The sequence below is a fragment of the Saimiri boliviensis genome, chromosome 9, assembly GCF_048565385.1.
Source record: "Saimiri boliviensis isolate mSaiBol1 chromosome 9, mSaiBol1.pri, whole genome shotgun sequence".
NCBI classification, from domain to species: domain Eukaryota; kingdom Metazoa; phylum Chordata; class Mammalia; order Primates; family Cebidae; genus Saimiri; species Saimiri boliviensis.
In genome coordinates, this window is record NC_133457.1 from 53,176,283 (window position 1) to 53,190,535 (window position 14,253).

General features: G+C 36.8%; 1 protein-coding gene across 4 annotated transcripts in view; it reads left to right on the forward strand.

The window, feature by feature from the left end:
- Positions 1–14,253, forward strand: part of STAG1 (STAG1 cohesin complex component) — a 417,614-nt gene that overhangs the window by 202,829 nt on the left and 200,532 nt on the right. For all 4 annotated transcript variants that reach the window (XM_074405880.1, XM_074405879.1, XM_003930952.4 and 1 more), the window contains one exon: positions 8,725–8,801. In XM_074405880.1, the coding sequence (XP_074261981.1) occupies positions 8,725–8,801 (77 nt within the window). The remainder of the gene's footprint in view (positions 1–8,724; positions 8,802–14,253) is intronic.

The following is a 14,253-nucleotide window of genomic DNA, read 5'->3' on the forward strand; positions in this document are numbered from 1 at the left end:
ATGAGATAAATTGAAAGACATTCTATAAAATACCTGACCACTGCTTCTTAAAACCTTTGTGGTCATCAAAAACAAAGTTTGAAAATGAGAAATGGATGTAGAGACTTTAAAGATGATGGCACAGAGATAATCATTATAAGAGACTACAAGGAACAACTCTACACCAATAAATTGGATAATCTAGGCTAAATGACTAAATTTCTAGAAACTTAAAACCTAAAAAGACTGAGTCATGGAGAAAAAGAAAAGCTGAACAGACCTATAACCAGTGGACAGATTGAGAGAACAAAGAAAAGCCCCAGGAACAGTTGGTTTCACTGGTGAGTTTTGCCAGATGTTTAAAGAAGAATTAATGCCAGTTCTTCTCAGTCTCTTCCAAAGAATTGATGAGAATGGAACACTTATAAACTTATTTTATGTGGGCAACATTACTCTTAGACCAAAGCCAGGCAAAGACATCACAAAAAAAACCCACAAAAAGTAAAAGGCCAGTATAGATCTCTGATGGGTATATATGCAAAAAATCCTAAACGAAAGGCTAGCAAACCAAATTTAACAGCATATTAAAACATTCACCAAGTGGGAATCAATTAATATGGTATGCTACATTAACAGAATGAAGGATAAAAATCACTTGGTTGTCTCAGTAGATACCAGAGAAAGAGTTTTATAAAATCTAGCACCCTTTTCATGTTAAAAGAAAAAACTAACCAAACTAAGAATAGAGGAAAATAGAACACAATAATGGCTATATATGCAAAGCTTATTGCTAACATCATATTCTGTGGTGAAAAACTAAAAGCTTTTTCTGTAAGGTCAGGAACAAGGTGAGGATGCCCACTCTCGCCACTTTCTTTGTAGTACCAGATGTTTTGGTCAGAGCTGTTAGGCAAGCAGAAAAAATGGAAGAAGTAAGTTGTTCCTGTTTACGGATGACATGATCTTATATGCAGAAAACCAAACCGGTGCGGTGGTTCATGCCTGTGATCTCAGCACTTTGGGAGGCCAAGGCACACGGATCACCTGAGGTCAGGAGTTTGAGATCAGCCTGGCCAATGTGGTGAAACCGCATCTCTACTAAAAGTACACACAAAAAAATTAGTTGGACATGGTGGCACATACCTGTAGTCCCAGCTACTTGGGAGCCTGAGGCAGGAGAATCGCTTGAACCCAGAAGGCGGAGGTTTCAGTGATCCGAGATCATGCCGTTGCACTCCAGCCTGGGCAACAAGTGTCAAACTTCATTTCAAAAAAGAAAATGTTAAAGATTCCATAAAAATTTTAGAATTCATGAATGAATTCAGCAAAGTAACAGGATGTATCAACATATAATAATTAGTTGCATATACGTTAACAATGAACTTTCTGAAAGAAAATTAGGAAAACATTCCCATTTACAGTAGCATAAGAAAGAATAAAATACTTAGGAATAAACTTAACTAAAGAGGTGTTCTAGTCTATTCTCACACTGCTGTAAAGATATATTTGAGGCCGGGTGTGGTGGCTCACGCCTGTAATCCCAGCACTTTAGGAGACTGAGGCAGGTGGATCATGAGATAAGGAGTTTGAGACCATCCTGACCAACATGGTAAAACCCCTTCTCTACTAAAAAATACAAAAATTAGCCGGGTGTGGTGGCATGCGCCTGTAATCCCAGGTACTCCAGGAAACTGAGGCAGGAGAATCATTTGAACCCGGGAGGCGGAGGTTGCAGTAAGTCGAGATCATATCTCACTGCAATCGAGATCATATCCTACTGCACTCTAGTCTGGGCATAGAGTGAGACTCCATGTCACAAAAAAGAGAAAGAAATGTCTGAGACCAAGTAATTTATAAAGTAAAGAGATTTAATTGGTTTACGATTTTGCAGGCTTTAGAGAAAGCATGGCTAGGGAGGTCTCAGGAAACATACAGTCATGACAGAATTAGAAGGGAAAGCAAGCATGTATTCCCATGCCCAGAGCGGGAGGAAAAGAGGGAGGAGAGGCACTATACACTTTGAAACTACCAGATCTCATGATAATTCACTAACTATCATGAAAACAGCACCAAAAGGGAAATCTACTCTCATGATCCAATCACTTCCCACCAGGCCCCACCTCCAGCATTGGGGATTACAGTTTGACATGAGATTTGAGTGGAGATACAGACCCAAACCACATTAAGAGGTAAAAGACTTATACACTGAAAACAACAAACATTGATGAAAGAAATTAAAAGAGACACAAACAAATGGACAGACATCTTGCGTTCATGGATTGGAAGACTTAATGTTGTTAAAATGTTCATATATCTAAAGTGATCTTACCGATTCAGTGAAATTTCTGTGAAAATTCCAGTGGCATTTTTTGCAGAAATAGGAAACTTGTAAAATTCATATGGAATCGCAGAGAACCCTTGATAGCCAAAACAGTCTGAAGAAGGAACAAAGCTGGAAGTACCATACTTCCAGACTTCAAAATATGATACAGAATTACAGTAGTTAAAACATTGGGTGGTTGCAGTGCCTCATGGTTGTAATCCCAGTGCTTGGGGAGGCTGAGGCACATGGATCACTTGAGCCCATGAGTTTGAGATCAGCCTGGGCAACACGGTGAAATCCTGTCTTTACTAAAAATACAAAAAATTATCCGCGCATGGTGGGACATGCTTATAGTCCCAGCTACTTGGGGAGGTGAGGCGGGAGAACCACCAGAGCTGGGAAGGTCAAGGCTGCAGTGAGTCGTCATCACACCACTGCATTGCAACCTGGGTGACAGAGTGAGACCCTGTCTCAAAAAACAAAAACAAAAGTTTGGCACTATTATGAAGATAGACATAGCAACTAATCTAACAGAATGGAGAGCCCAGAAATAATTCACATACATGAATTAGTGACAAGGGTGTCAAGAATATACAGTAGTGAAAGGATAGTCTCTTCAACAAATGGTGTTTGGGAAAACAGGATATCCACATGTAAAGGAATGAAATTTGTTTCGACCCTTGTCTAACACCTTAACACAAAAATTAACTAAAAATGGATTAAATAATTAAACGTAAGACGTGAAACTTAACAAACTCTTGGAAGAAAACAGGGAAGAGAGCTTCATGACATTGATCTTGGCAATGAATTCATGGGTATAACACTAAGATGGGTCTGTGGATGGATGAATGGAGAAATAAAATGTAGTATATACATACAGTAGAATATTATTGAGCCTTAAAAAGAGAGAAAATTCTGTAATGTGTGACAAAATGTATGAAGTTGGAGGGCATTATGCTAAATGAAATGAGCCAGCCACAGAAAGACACAGAAATCAATCAAATAACTGCTTGATTGCACTTACATGTGGTATGTAACTCATGGAAACAGAGAGCAGAAGTGTGATTGCTAGGAGTAGAGTGAAGCGGGAAGTGGGAAATTGCTAGTAATGTATATCAAGTTTCAGTAATGCAAAATGAATTCATTCTAGAGATAAACAGTCTGAGAAAGTGTCACAGTATAGAGGAGTGTAAGAAGACATGACACAACTGCCACCTTTGGTGGTATTCTGGATGGGATTCTGGAACAGAAAAATGATAGTAGGTGAACACTAAGGAAACCTGTAAAGTATGGCCTTTAGTTATTAATGTTACCAACATTAGCTCATTAGTTGAGACAGTTGTACTATACTAATGTTAGGTATTGACAATAGAAGATATTGGATGTGATGTATACAGGATCTCTATACTATTTTTGTAACTTTTCTGTTAGTCTAAAACTATTCTAAAATAGAAAGCATATATTTTTAAAATGCTGCAGGAATTCAGTTAAAAATTTCTTGAGACTAAGCCCAACCAATTCTTTTCCTCAATAACCACATACATAAAAGTGTGGTAAATGAAAAATAGATATTCTAGGCAGAAGATGAGTTGAGAAAGTCTTAGTGGCACCTGAAACAAGTTGTGAGAGACTTCACCAAAGTGTGCTTTAGATTATTTGGGACCCCTAGTGACATCGCTTTGAAGCACAGGTTGAAGAAACAACTTGGTCATTTATATGCAGTCTGATAAGAAACTGCCAGAGAATCTTAAATAGTCTCAAATATTTAAATCTTACGTAATTGAGTCAGTTAAACAATGTCATCTACAAAGAAGGTATTTGATAAAACTTTTTACTCTGTAATTTATGGATTTGTGTAATACTGTGGGCAGCTTTTCTGTGCTTTTCCCGCTGAACTTAGAAGTGAAACCTGTCTCTCCGTATATTATATGATTTCACTCATGGCCTCATTAATTAGAATGGAGAAGAGTTCAGCCTTTTTTACTCTTCCATCTTATTCTCCTTACTTTTCCATACCATGCTATGAAAGCTAACAGTCTTCTCTAGAATTACGTGTTATTGTCATCATTATATTTCTCCCTTTAGTTCCCTATGACTAAAATTTTCTGGTTGACATTTTTTCTGTAATGCATAATTTTTGCCTGAGTTTTTTAAAATAATATCATGGACATCTCAGGCCTTTCTCTACAAAAATACATAGACATGAATTTTCATTATGTTTTAAAATGATTCATAGGTACTCTGGAATCCACGTGCCACAGGGTTAAGAAATTAATACTAGAAATAGAGCTGAGGTGGCAGACAGACATTGTTTTTCTTACAGCCGTTTTTTTTTTGTTGTTGTTTGTTTGTTTGTTTTTTTTTTTTTTTTTTTTTTTTTGAGACAGAGTTTCGCTCTTGTTACCCAGGCTGGAGTGCAATGGCGCGATCTCGGCTCACCGCAACCTCCGCCTCCTGGGTTCAGGCAATTCTCCTGCCTCAGCCTCCTGAGTAGCTGGGATTACAGGCACGTGCCACCATGCCCAGCTAATTTTTTGTATTTTTAGTAGAGACGGGGTTTCACCGTGTTGACCAGGATGGTCTCGATCTCTCGACCTCGTGATCCACCCGCCTCGGCCTCCCAAAGTGCTGAGATTACAGGCTTGAGCCACGGCGCCCGGCCTACAGCCGTTTTTTGTAAGTCTTACATGAACAACATTAGCACTGAAGATGAAGTGATTTTAATAGTAGTTGAATATACGGTGAAAATACTTCAGACATCTTTGAACAGTTCTGTAGCTCTAAGATAGTGCTTGCTTTTGGCCCTGGGCTATGCTAGCATGGATCAAACAAGCTCTACAATTTGATATTCTAATATTTGGTAAAGTTGTTTGTTCTTGTTGTAAATGGAATGCATGCTATGCAGTCTTGAAAGATAAACTGGTGCTCGCATGTTATGTGCCAGTATGTGATTTTTTAAAGCATTTACTTTAATATTTTACTTATCTTCTGTATTGAGAAAGGAAAAAATACATTAGTGGTTTTTGGGGGGTTTTTTTGTTGTTGTTTTTTTGCCCCACAAGGACTGTTACAAAGTGAAGACTGCCATCTAGAGACAGATTCATCATTGGAGATATAATCATAGCAGTTTCTATTTTCAAGGCATTCTAAAAAATTTTTAAGTATCAAAAATGTGTGTTTATAATAACTTGTGAGGCTTTTTTTTTTTTTTTTTCATTTTTGCATGTACTGCCTAGACAGATCCCATGCATCCCAAGATATTTATGGTTAAGCTTGAAAGGTATCAAAGTGTCTCTCTCTTTACCTTTCTCCCAAACGGCCCTCCTCAAATCTTGAAAAAGACTCTTAAATGTAGTCACTGCATACGAGGTAACTGTTAAGTTCTACATTTCTGGTATGCAGTTGTTTATTCAGTGAATTCTTCTCAGTTTTAGTAGACTCAGCATTTCTTCTCCTTGCCTGACTCAGATTTTTTCTACCAGTCCATCTATATTTGTCTAGTCTTGATTTACAGTTTGATCTTTATCAGGCCTAGGTTATGTAAAAATGAAACAAAAAATGACCAGGCACGGTGGCTCACAGTTGCAATCCCAGCACTTTGGGAGGCCAAGGTGGGCGGATCATCTGAGGTCAGGAGTTTGAGACCAGCCTGACCAATGTAGTGTAAACCTCTCTCTACTAAAAGTACAAAAATTAGCCGGGCATGGTGGTGCATACCTGTAATCCCAGCTACTCAGGAGGCTGAGGCAGGAGAATTGTTTGAACCCAGGAGACGGAGGTTGCAGTGAGCTGAGATTGCACCATTGCACTTCAGCTTGGGCAATGGCGAGATTGTCTCAAAAAGTAAGAAAAAAAAATGGTCCTGTCATATTATTGGAGTATCTCTAGTACATAACTAGATTATATTTTATTTATTAAGACTCTGTAATCCATTCTTTAAAAGAAAAGCTTTAAAATGATTTATACATGGAGCAGTTACTTAGAAAGCATCTACTACTGGAAGGCTCTTTGCTAAGTGTGTTAGACAGTGTTAGTGTATTTCAGCCACACTCAGACTTTAGTAATTTTGGGTAACCAAGAATGATATGTCATAAAAGCTATAACCTTTGCTGGGGGTGGATACAGTCTTGCTCTATCATCCAGGCTGCAGTGTAGTGGCACAGGCTCAGCTCACTGCAGCCTCAGCCTCACAGGTTCAAGAGATTCTTTTGCCTCAGCTTCCTGAGTAGCTGGGATTACAGGCATGTGACACCCACACCCAGCTATTTTGTTGTTGTTGTTGTTGTTGTTGTTGTTGTTGTTTTAGTAGAGACGGTGTCTTGCCGTTGTTTCCCAGGCTGGTTTCAAATTCCTGATCTCAAGCAATCTGCCCACCTCTACCTCCCAAAGTACTGGGATTAGAAGTGTGAGCCACCACGCATGGCCAAAAGCTATTATTAATATAAACTTAAGAGAGCCTTTTGTTATATTTGAATAAATGGTTTCACTGCTGAGAAAGCTTCTGTCTACTTTCAGTCTTCTACTTACTTGTATACCTAGTGGGAGGGATGCATAGAAGGCTTAGAGTTTCTGCCTGGCTGACATCATAGAACAGAGAAGGGGGAGAATTGAAAATGACTGAGGAGGACAGAGTTGAGACTTTTCTCTAAGCTGTGTGGTTCATATATATGAGGGTAAGAAAGTTTGCTAGGTCTTTCTTTACTTTTCTGACAGATTATCTCTTCATTCTCTTAACTTATCCCTATGATAAATACTAGGCATTTTGAACAATGGCGTTCAGTGCTGTTGGACATGATCATGTCTACTCTGGAGGTAGAGGCTATAGGTCTGGGTGATGGGGAAACAAATAGAATGACTTTCCCTGGTTCTGGTTTTGTCTCTTCAAACAGTATTTGAATCTGTATGTATGTAGAAATCTGACTTCCCTTAGAGCTCAAATTAGGAACTGGAGCTTTTCGTTTGCTTCCAAAATGGGCAAGATAATGTATCAAAAAAAAATGAATGCCCAAAGGAGGAGAGCCTAATACTGAGTATCTTGTATGCTACAGGTGCAATGCCAGATACTTTACATTTGTTATCTCATTTAATTATCTTATATTTATTTGTTTGAATGCTTCCCATGTGCTTAGTAATGTTCCAGGCAATAGCAGTTAGAATACTGAAGGAAAGCTCTCTGCTCTGCAGTGGTATAAAATATTTTAATATATGTTCAATCAAATATATTTCAATATTCACTCTTTTTTTGTGTTTGACTATATTCTATAAATCTTTCCATATCAGTCATAGGTAGCCTTATTATTTTTTGATATCTCCATCTATATTTTCGATAGATTCCGTTGACTTTGAGAGTCAATAAAAAGTAGTGGTTAATCATGATAGCCAGGCTGCCTGCATGTAAACCATGGATCTGATACTGAGAAACTCCTTTTGCAAGTTGCTAAACCTCTCAATGCCTCTTGTCTCATAGAAATAATAGTGTATTCTAGGCCGGTCTCAGTGGCTCACACCTGTATTCCTAGCTCTTTGGAGGTCTGAGGCAGGTGGATCACAAGGTCAGGAGTTAAAGACCAGCCTGGCCAAGATGGTGAAACCCCATCTCTACTAAAAATACAAAAATTAGCCAGGCGTGATGGCAGGCACCTGTAGTCCCAGCTACTTGGAAGGCTGAGTCAGGGGAATCACTTGAACCTGGGAGGCAGAGGATGCAGTGAGCTGAGATTGCACCACTGCACTCCAGCCTGGGCAACAGAGTGAGACTCCATCTCAAAAAGAAAGAAAGAAAGAATAGTATCTTCTTCATTGGGTTGTTGTAAAGATTGAATGTATAGACATCAAGTGTCCAGAAGAAAGTAAGCATCCAAATGTTAGCTGCTGCCACCATTGTCATTAATAGCAGCCTTTTATTTATTTCATCAGATGTTTATGAGCATGTAGTCTTCCTTTCCTTTTTTTTTTTTTTCTTAATTACAAATAGTGCTACAGGGACAACCTTTTACATTCATTACTTTACGCATGTGTTAGTCTCTGGATATTTTGCTACAGGTGCAATCTGTGGATCAAAGGGTATGTAAACTTGTAGTTTTGACAGACATGTACCAAATTATATATCATACACATTGTACCAAGTTATACTTTTACCAGCAATTTAACACAATTTAAATTATCAGAGAACTTTATGTTAGCTTCCTCACGTTATGTCTAATTATGGAATTATTTACAGTTAAAAATGGCAATTTCAAAATTTATTTTTTTTCCTTATTAGGAGTACTGTCCTGTCAGAAGGGCTGATCAAACCTTTTATGTTTTAATATAAAGTATATGTTGGAAGGTTATTCTTTTGAGAGTCTCACAGATAACTTATTAATGCTTTAGAGAGTGGAAGTTTATCTCAAAGATTAACGGTAAAATCTGTTGTTCCACAGGTACTGTGAGAATAGAGATGTTTCGAAATATGCAGAATGCAGAAATCATCAGAAAAATGACGGAAGAATTTGATGAGGTATAGCATTCCAGTATTTATACAGATTGCCTAGTTATACTTTCAAATGATGAATATGTTGATTATCTCAGGTTTTGTTTTGATTTGATGTTTAGTGTAACTGAAGATCTATTTTCTAATTATATATAATAATCTATGGTACTTATTCCAAAATTGATCTTTGGAGATTTGATTATATTGTGTGGAATATTGAATAATTATTTGTAGGATAAGAAAATTAGTGATATGAGGTAGAAGTAGATGCTTGACATTTATTTTGAAGACCATTTCAAATTTCTTAATTTATAAATACATCTCCTACAGTTTTTTGTTTGTACAGTGCTGGTTGCATTAAATGCTTTTAAGGGAAAAGAATTTGGAGGTCAGAATTTTTTTTTCTTTTTTCTATCATAATAAGCAAAGGTTCAGTCTTAGGAGGTCAGTGAATTCTAAGCAGAACCACATATTATACCTGTCTCGAGATTATGAAATCCTAATTAAGAAAAACCCTGCTTGTCTTCCCAAAATTCTTTTACATGGAATTTCTCCCAACCCCCTGAAGTATGTACAGGGGTGGGTGTAGGGGTGTGTGTGTGTGGGGTGGGGGGTGTCTGTGTCTGTGTTTGTGTGTCTGTTTGTGTAAATGTTAAGCTTCTCTTTCGGACACTCTGCTTGAAAATATTCTTATATTCAGAGTACATGTTTTCTTTGCTTGGCTTCACAAATTAATCACCTTTCCCATTTTCACAAAAGTACTCTCTTGAGCAGTTTTACACTGATTGTGAATGCTGAAATATTTCCACAGTTTTATTTCTGTATTGTATTTATAGTGAAATGAATTTATATATTAGGCTACCAGTAATTCCAGTTTTTAACATTCTGCCTTTTGATTTAAATAACATTTCTAGTTTTGGTACATGTTTCTGTTTCTTAACTTTCAGCACTATTTTCTAGGTCGACTCTTCGACAGGGAGTGGGCTCAGGCTTTTATTACTATTAATTTTAACTTGGAAAAAGTAATATAAACATACATGTTAATACAAATGGTGTGTGACCTATGTATTGGGATTTTTGAAAGTTCAGCAGTTGATTTTATTGTATACCAAAGCTGATTTAAAGAAAATTTAAAAAAAGAGAAAGCCCGGAATTAACTTAGTAAAACTCTTCACATATCAAAATAGAATGAGATAAAAACAGAAATATAGGCACTGTGAGAATGCAGATATAACAAGAAAGCATTACTTTTGTTTTAGGATTATTAAATAACTAGGAGTTGAGAAATTCAGGAAAATAAATATATACTTTTTGTTTGTTTGTTTGTTTCACTTTGTTGCGCATACTGGAGCGCAGTGGCATGTTCTGAGGTCACGCCAACCTCCACCTCTCCAGTTCAAACGATTTTTGTCCCTTAGCCGCCTGAGTAGCTGGGATTACAGGAGCGTACCACCACGCCCAGCTAATTTTGGTTTGTGTTACTAGTAGAGACAGGGTTTCTCCATATTGTCCAGGCTGGTCTTGAACTACTGACCTCAGGTGATCCTACTGCCATGGTCTCTCAAAGTGCTGGGATTACAAACATGAGCCATCGTGCCTGACCAAATATATACTTTAAAAAAAAATTCTGGTAAATATTGTTAACTACTTATGGCATATTGAAGAAATAGTAAATATTAACACAACTAAGAATGAGTTATATAGCAAGTGAAATTACTGAAAAGGAATTTATTTCATATACCTAACTATATTTTCTCACAGTATTTGAGATGATCGACTTAATCAAAGAAGGCTGTTTTCAAAAATCGTCATCCAAATTTTTTTGTTTGAAAGTAAAGTAACACAGTTTGATTATGATATGAAGGTATTTATTTAAAGCAGAAATACTAGATATCTGAGGCTATCCATTTTATTTTCTGTCACTTAAGGAAGATATTACTCCTTTTACCATGTGTATACACCTGAGAAACTGGGTTTAAATGCATGTATATTATGAAATATACCTTTTTTTAACAAGTTTATTAAGTTTTTTTCTTCAAAAAACTGTATATGTCATTTGGTCTGGGAATTGAGGAGGTTAGTTTTGTTAAATTGTATTTTGTAATATTCTAAAAGATCTGATGACAGGAACCATTGGATCCCCAAGAGTCCACAAGAATGTCTAGTTCTTAAGGAATAATCATTAAACTTTTGTTGAAATTAATATATTGTATTACAGCAAAGTAAGGTAAAGGTGAGATGAGTTAGTTTGAAGCTGTTTGGATTTTCAGTAAAGTGATCTAGATGTAAGTTATTTGCCTGAGAACTATACTTTGGCTTCTATACTTTATTATAAACAGATTATTATAATGTTAGTAACCTTTTAAAAATACCTGTAAACCTGTCCACAGCTAGCAGTGCTTCAAGATTGTAATGTCAACCTAATTTAAAAATGAGTCAATTCCCGAACAGGGTATGGGCTGCTCAGTCAATACATACACTTGGCTCTTGATAGATCTATCTGTAGAAAGCTAAAGCAAGTTGATATTTCTTGCTCACATTTTTGGAATTGCACCTTCATATGTAAAGTCTTAGGTTTGTTTCCCCAAGATCAGATTGCATAGTTCTCTTACGTTTTAAGTGTGGCTTTCATGTAGGGAAATTTTTTTAACAAAACACATTTAGTACATTTAATTCTTGCTTGTTATTTTGCATTACATTGATAAATTATGCTATTTTTGTGTATTGTGCTCTTCTCTAGTGATAACAACTTATCTTCCAGCTTTTTTCTCTTTTCCTGTCTGATTATATGTACTTCTCTGAATTTATCCATTTCAGCATTTACTTAATCAAATGGTTAATGTTATTTAATAAGAATAAAAATGATTAAATAGTATACAAACTGAAAAAAGGAAATATTACAGATATGATAGGGGAAGGCTCAAATTATCTCTAGTCCCAAATTAAAGTCTGTAAATTGTTCCAAATGTATATCCCATTACTAAAACGTTTTTTTTAGGCTATAATCCTAATGGTGAAAACCCGTGATAATCCTCTTCTCTCTTCACCATGCTCCTTTTCAAAGGGCTAGAGTTTTTAACTTATGAGAGGAGTGCTTAAGAAGTAACTGTGTGGTGGTCAGCATGGTGGCTCATGCCTGTAATCTCTGTACTTTGAGAGGCTCAGGCAGGTGGGTCACCTGAGGGCAGGAGTTTGAGACCAGCCAGGCCAACATGGTGAAACCTTGTCTCTACCAAAAACACAAATATTCACCAGGAGTGGTGGCACATGCCTGTAATTCCAGTTACTGGCCAGGCTGAGGCAAAGAATCACTTGAACCCAGGAGGCAGAGGTTGCAGTGAGCTCAGATTGCACCACTATATTGCACCCTGGGCGATAGAGTGATATTGTATCTCAAAACAAAACAAAACAAAGAAGAGTAATTGTGGTGATTATTTAAGACCTTCTTAGTTCTGAGCTACTTATGTTTTCTAAATATCTTATAAATAAAAATAAATACATGAGAAGATTTCTTCCTTCCACATTTGGTAATCAGAAGACTGAGTGTATACCCTTGTTTGTTTATTATATTAAAGTGTACTTTGCAGCATATGTATATTTATTAATAGAATTAAATGAATATAATATTGCCCTACCATTATTAATGTAAAAGTAATCTGTAATGGACAGATGAAGACACACAATATTTGAAACTATTCTGATTAAAATACTGTGATGACACAATGGTTTCAAATACCACAGGCTATTATCTCAAGAGTCAGTATTAGACATGGTTCTAATGTTGGTAATGGGTCTATATCCTTATTATTAATAGTGTTCTTAATGATTTAAAGTTTTGAAGGTAATTTTCTTATCAGATATCATTAGATTTTCATGCTTTACTTTTATAGTGGACTAAGATTAACTTGTTCAAGAAGTGACAGTGCCAGCACATTTTTTATTTACTTGTGATTACATACTCAGGTTTTTGTTTCTGTTTCATTTGTCTTAAAAAAAAAAAAAAAAAATCTCTGCTTGGTGAGTTTCCATTTTGCCAGGAGTTAAAAATAGATACTATTGGCAGGCATGGTGGCTCATGCCTATAATCCCAGCACTTTGGGAGGCCGAGGTGGGGAGGTGAGGAGAGTGACACCATCCTGACCAACATGGCAAAACCCTGTTTTTACTAAAAATACAAAAATTAGCCAAGAGTGGTGCTACGTGCCTGTGGTCCCAGTTACTCAGGAGGCTGAGGTAGGAGAATTGCTTGAACCCAGGAGGCGAATGTTGCAGTGAGTCAAGATCGTACCACCGCACTCCAGGCTGGGTGATGGAGTGAGACTTCATCTTAACAGAAAAGATAGTATTAAGCTTAAAGTAATTGAATTGGTCATATATAACTTAAAATAAGAAACAAATGAGTGCCATTTCTACTGTCAACTCCTGTGAGTATTGAACTCTTTTTGCTACTCTCAAATTTGTTTTGTGACACAAAGCAATCTGAAATGTGGACCCTCAGTCTGAAAAGTGAGGGCATACCAGACTTACTCTGTATATTAAATATTAGCAACAATTACTTTCTTTCTTTTTTGATAAAAATAAATAGAAATAAACGTTCTAATATTTTATTGCAATACACTACTACTCCATTTGTGTTGTATACTTCACTGTAGAAAGTGCATTAAGATGAGAAAGGTAAACAGAATGGTTTTTTCTTTCCTTTTTTTTTTTTTTTTTGCATTGCCCCCCCCCCCCCAGCAGAATGTTAACAAAAGAAAACAGAATTAGAAATGACAAGTGCCAAAAGACAAAATTAAAAAGTCATGATGACTCCAGAAATGTTAATGAATTTGTAATATGCAAAAGCGTAGTAAAGGAAATACATAATAACTGAACCCTGCAGTTCAAACTATTGGGGACAAAGCAAACATGTTGAATAATAATAATAGCAAATAATTATGCTTAATGGTTGCAAGCACTGTTAAGTGCTTTACATATATTTAATCCTCGCCACATTTTTGTGAGGTAAGTAGTTTGTAGTGTTGTTATGCCCATATGACACATGAGAAAATTGAGGCATGAAAGGGTTAAGAAACTTGCCTGAGATCACACAGCTACTGAACACAAAGCCAGAAGTTAAACTCAATCTAGCTCTAAGTTCATACTTTTTCTTTCTTTTTTGAGAGGGAGTCTTGCTCTGTGGCCCAGGCTGGAGTTCAGTGGTGCAATCTTTGCTCACTGCAAATTCTGCCTCCCCAGTTCAGGTGATTCTTGTGCCTCAGCCTCCAGAGTACCTGGGACTACAGGCACACATGACTACGCATGGCTAATTTTTGTATCTTTAGTAGAGACGAGATTTCACCATGTTGGCCAGGCTGGTCTCGAACTCCTTACCTCAGGTGATCCACCCACCTCGGCATTCCAAAGTGCTGGGATTATAGGTATGAGTCACTGTGCCTGGCCCTAACTCCATACTTTTAACTACTACCCTATTCTGTGT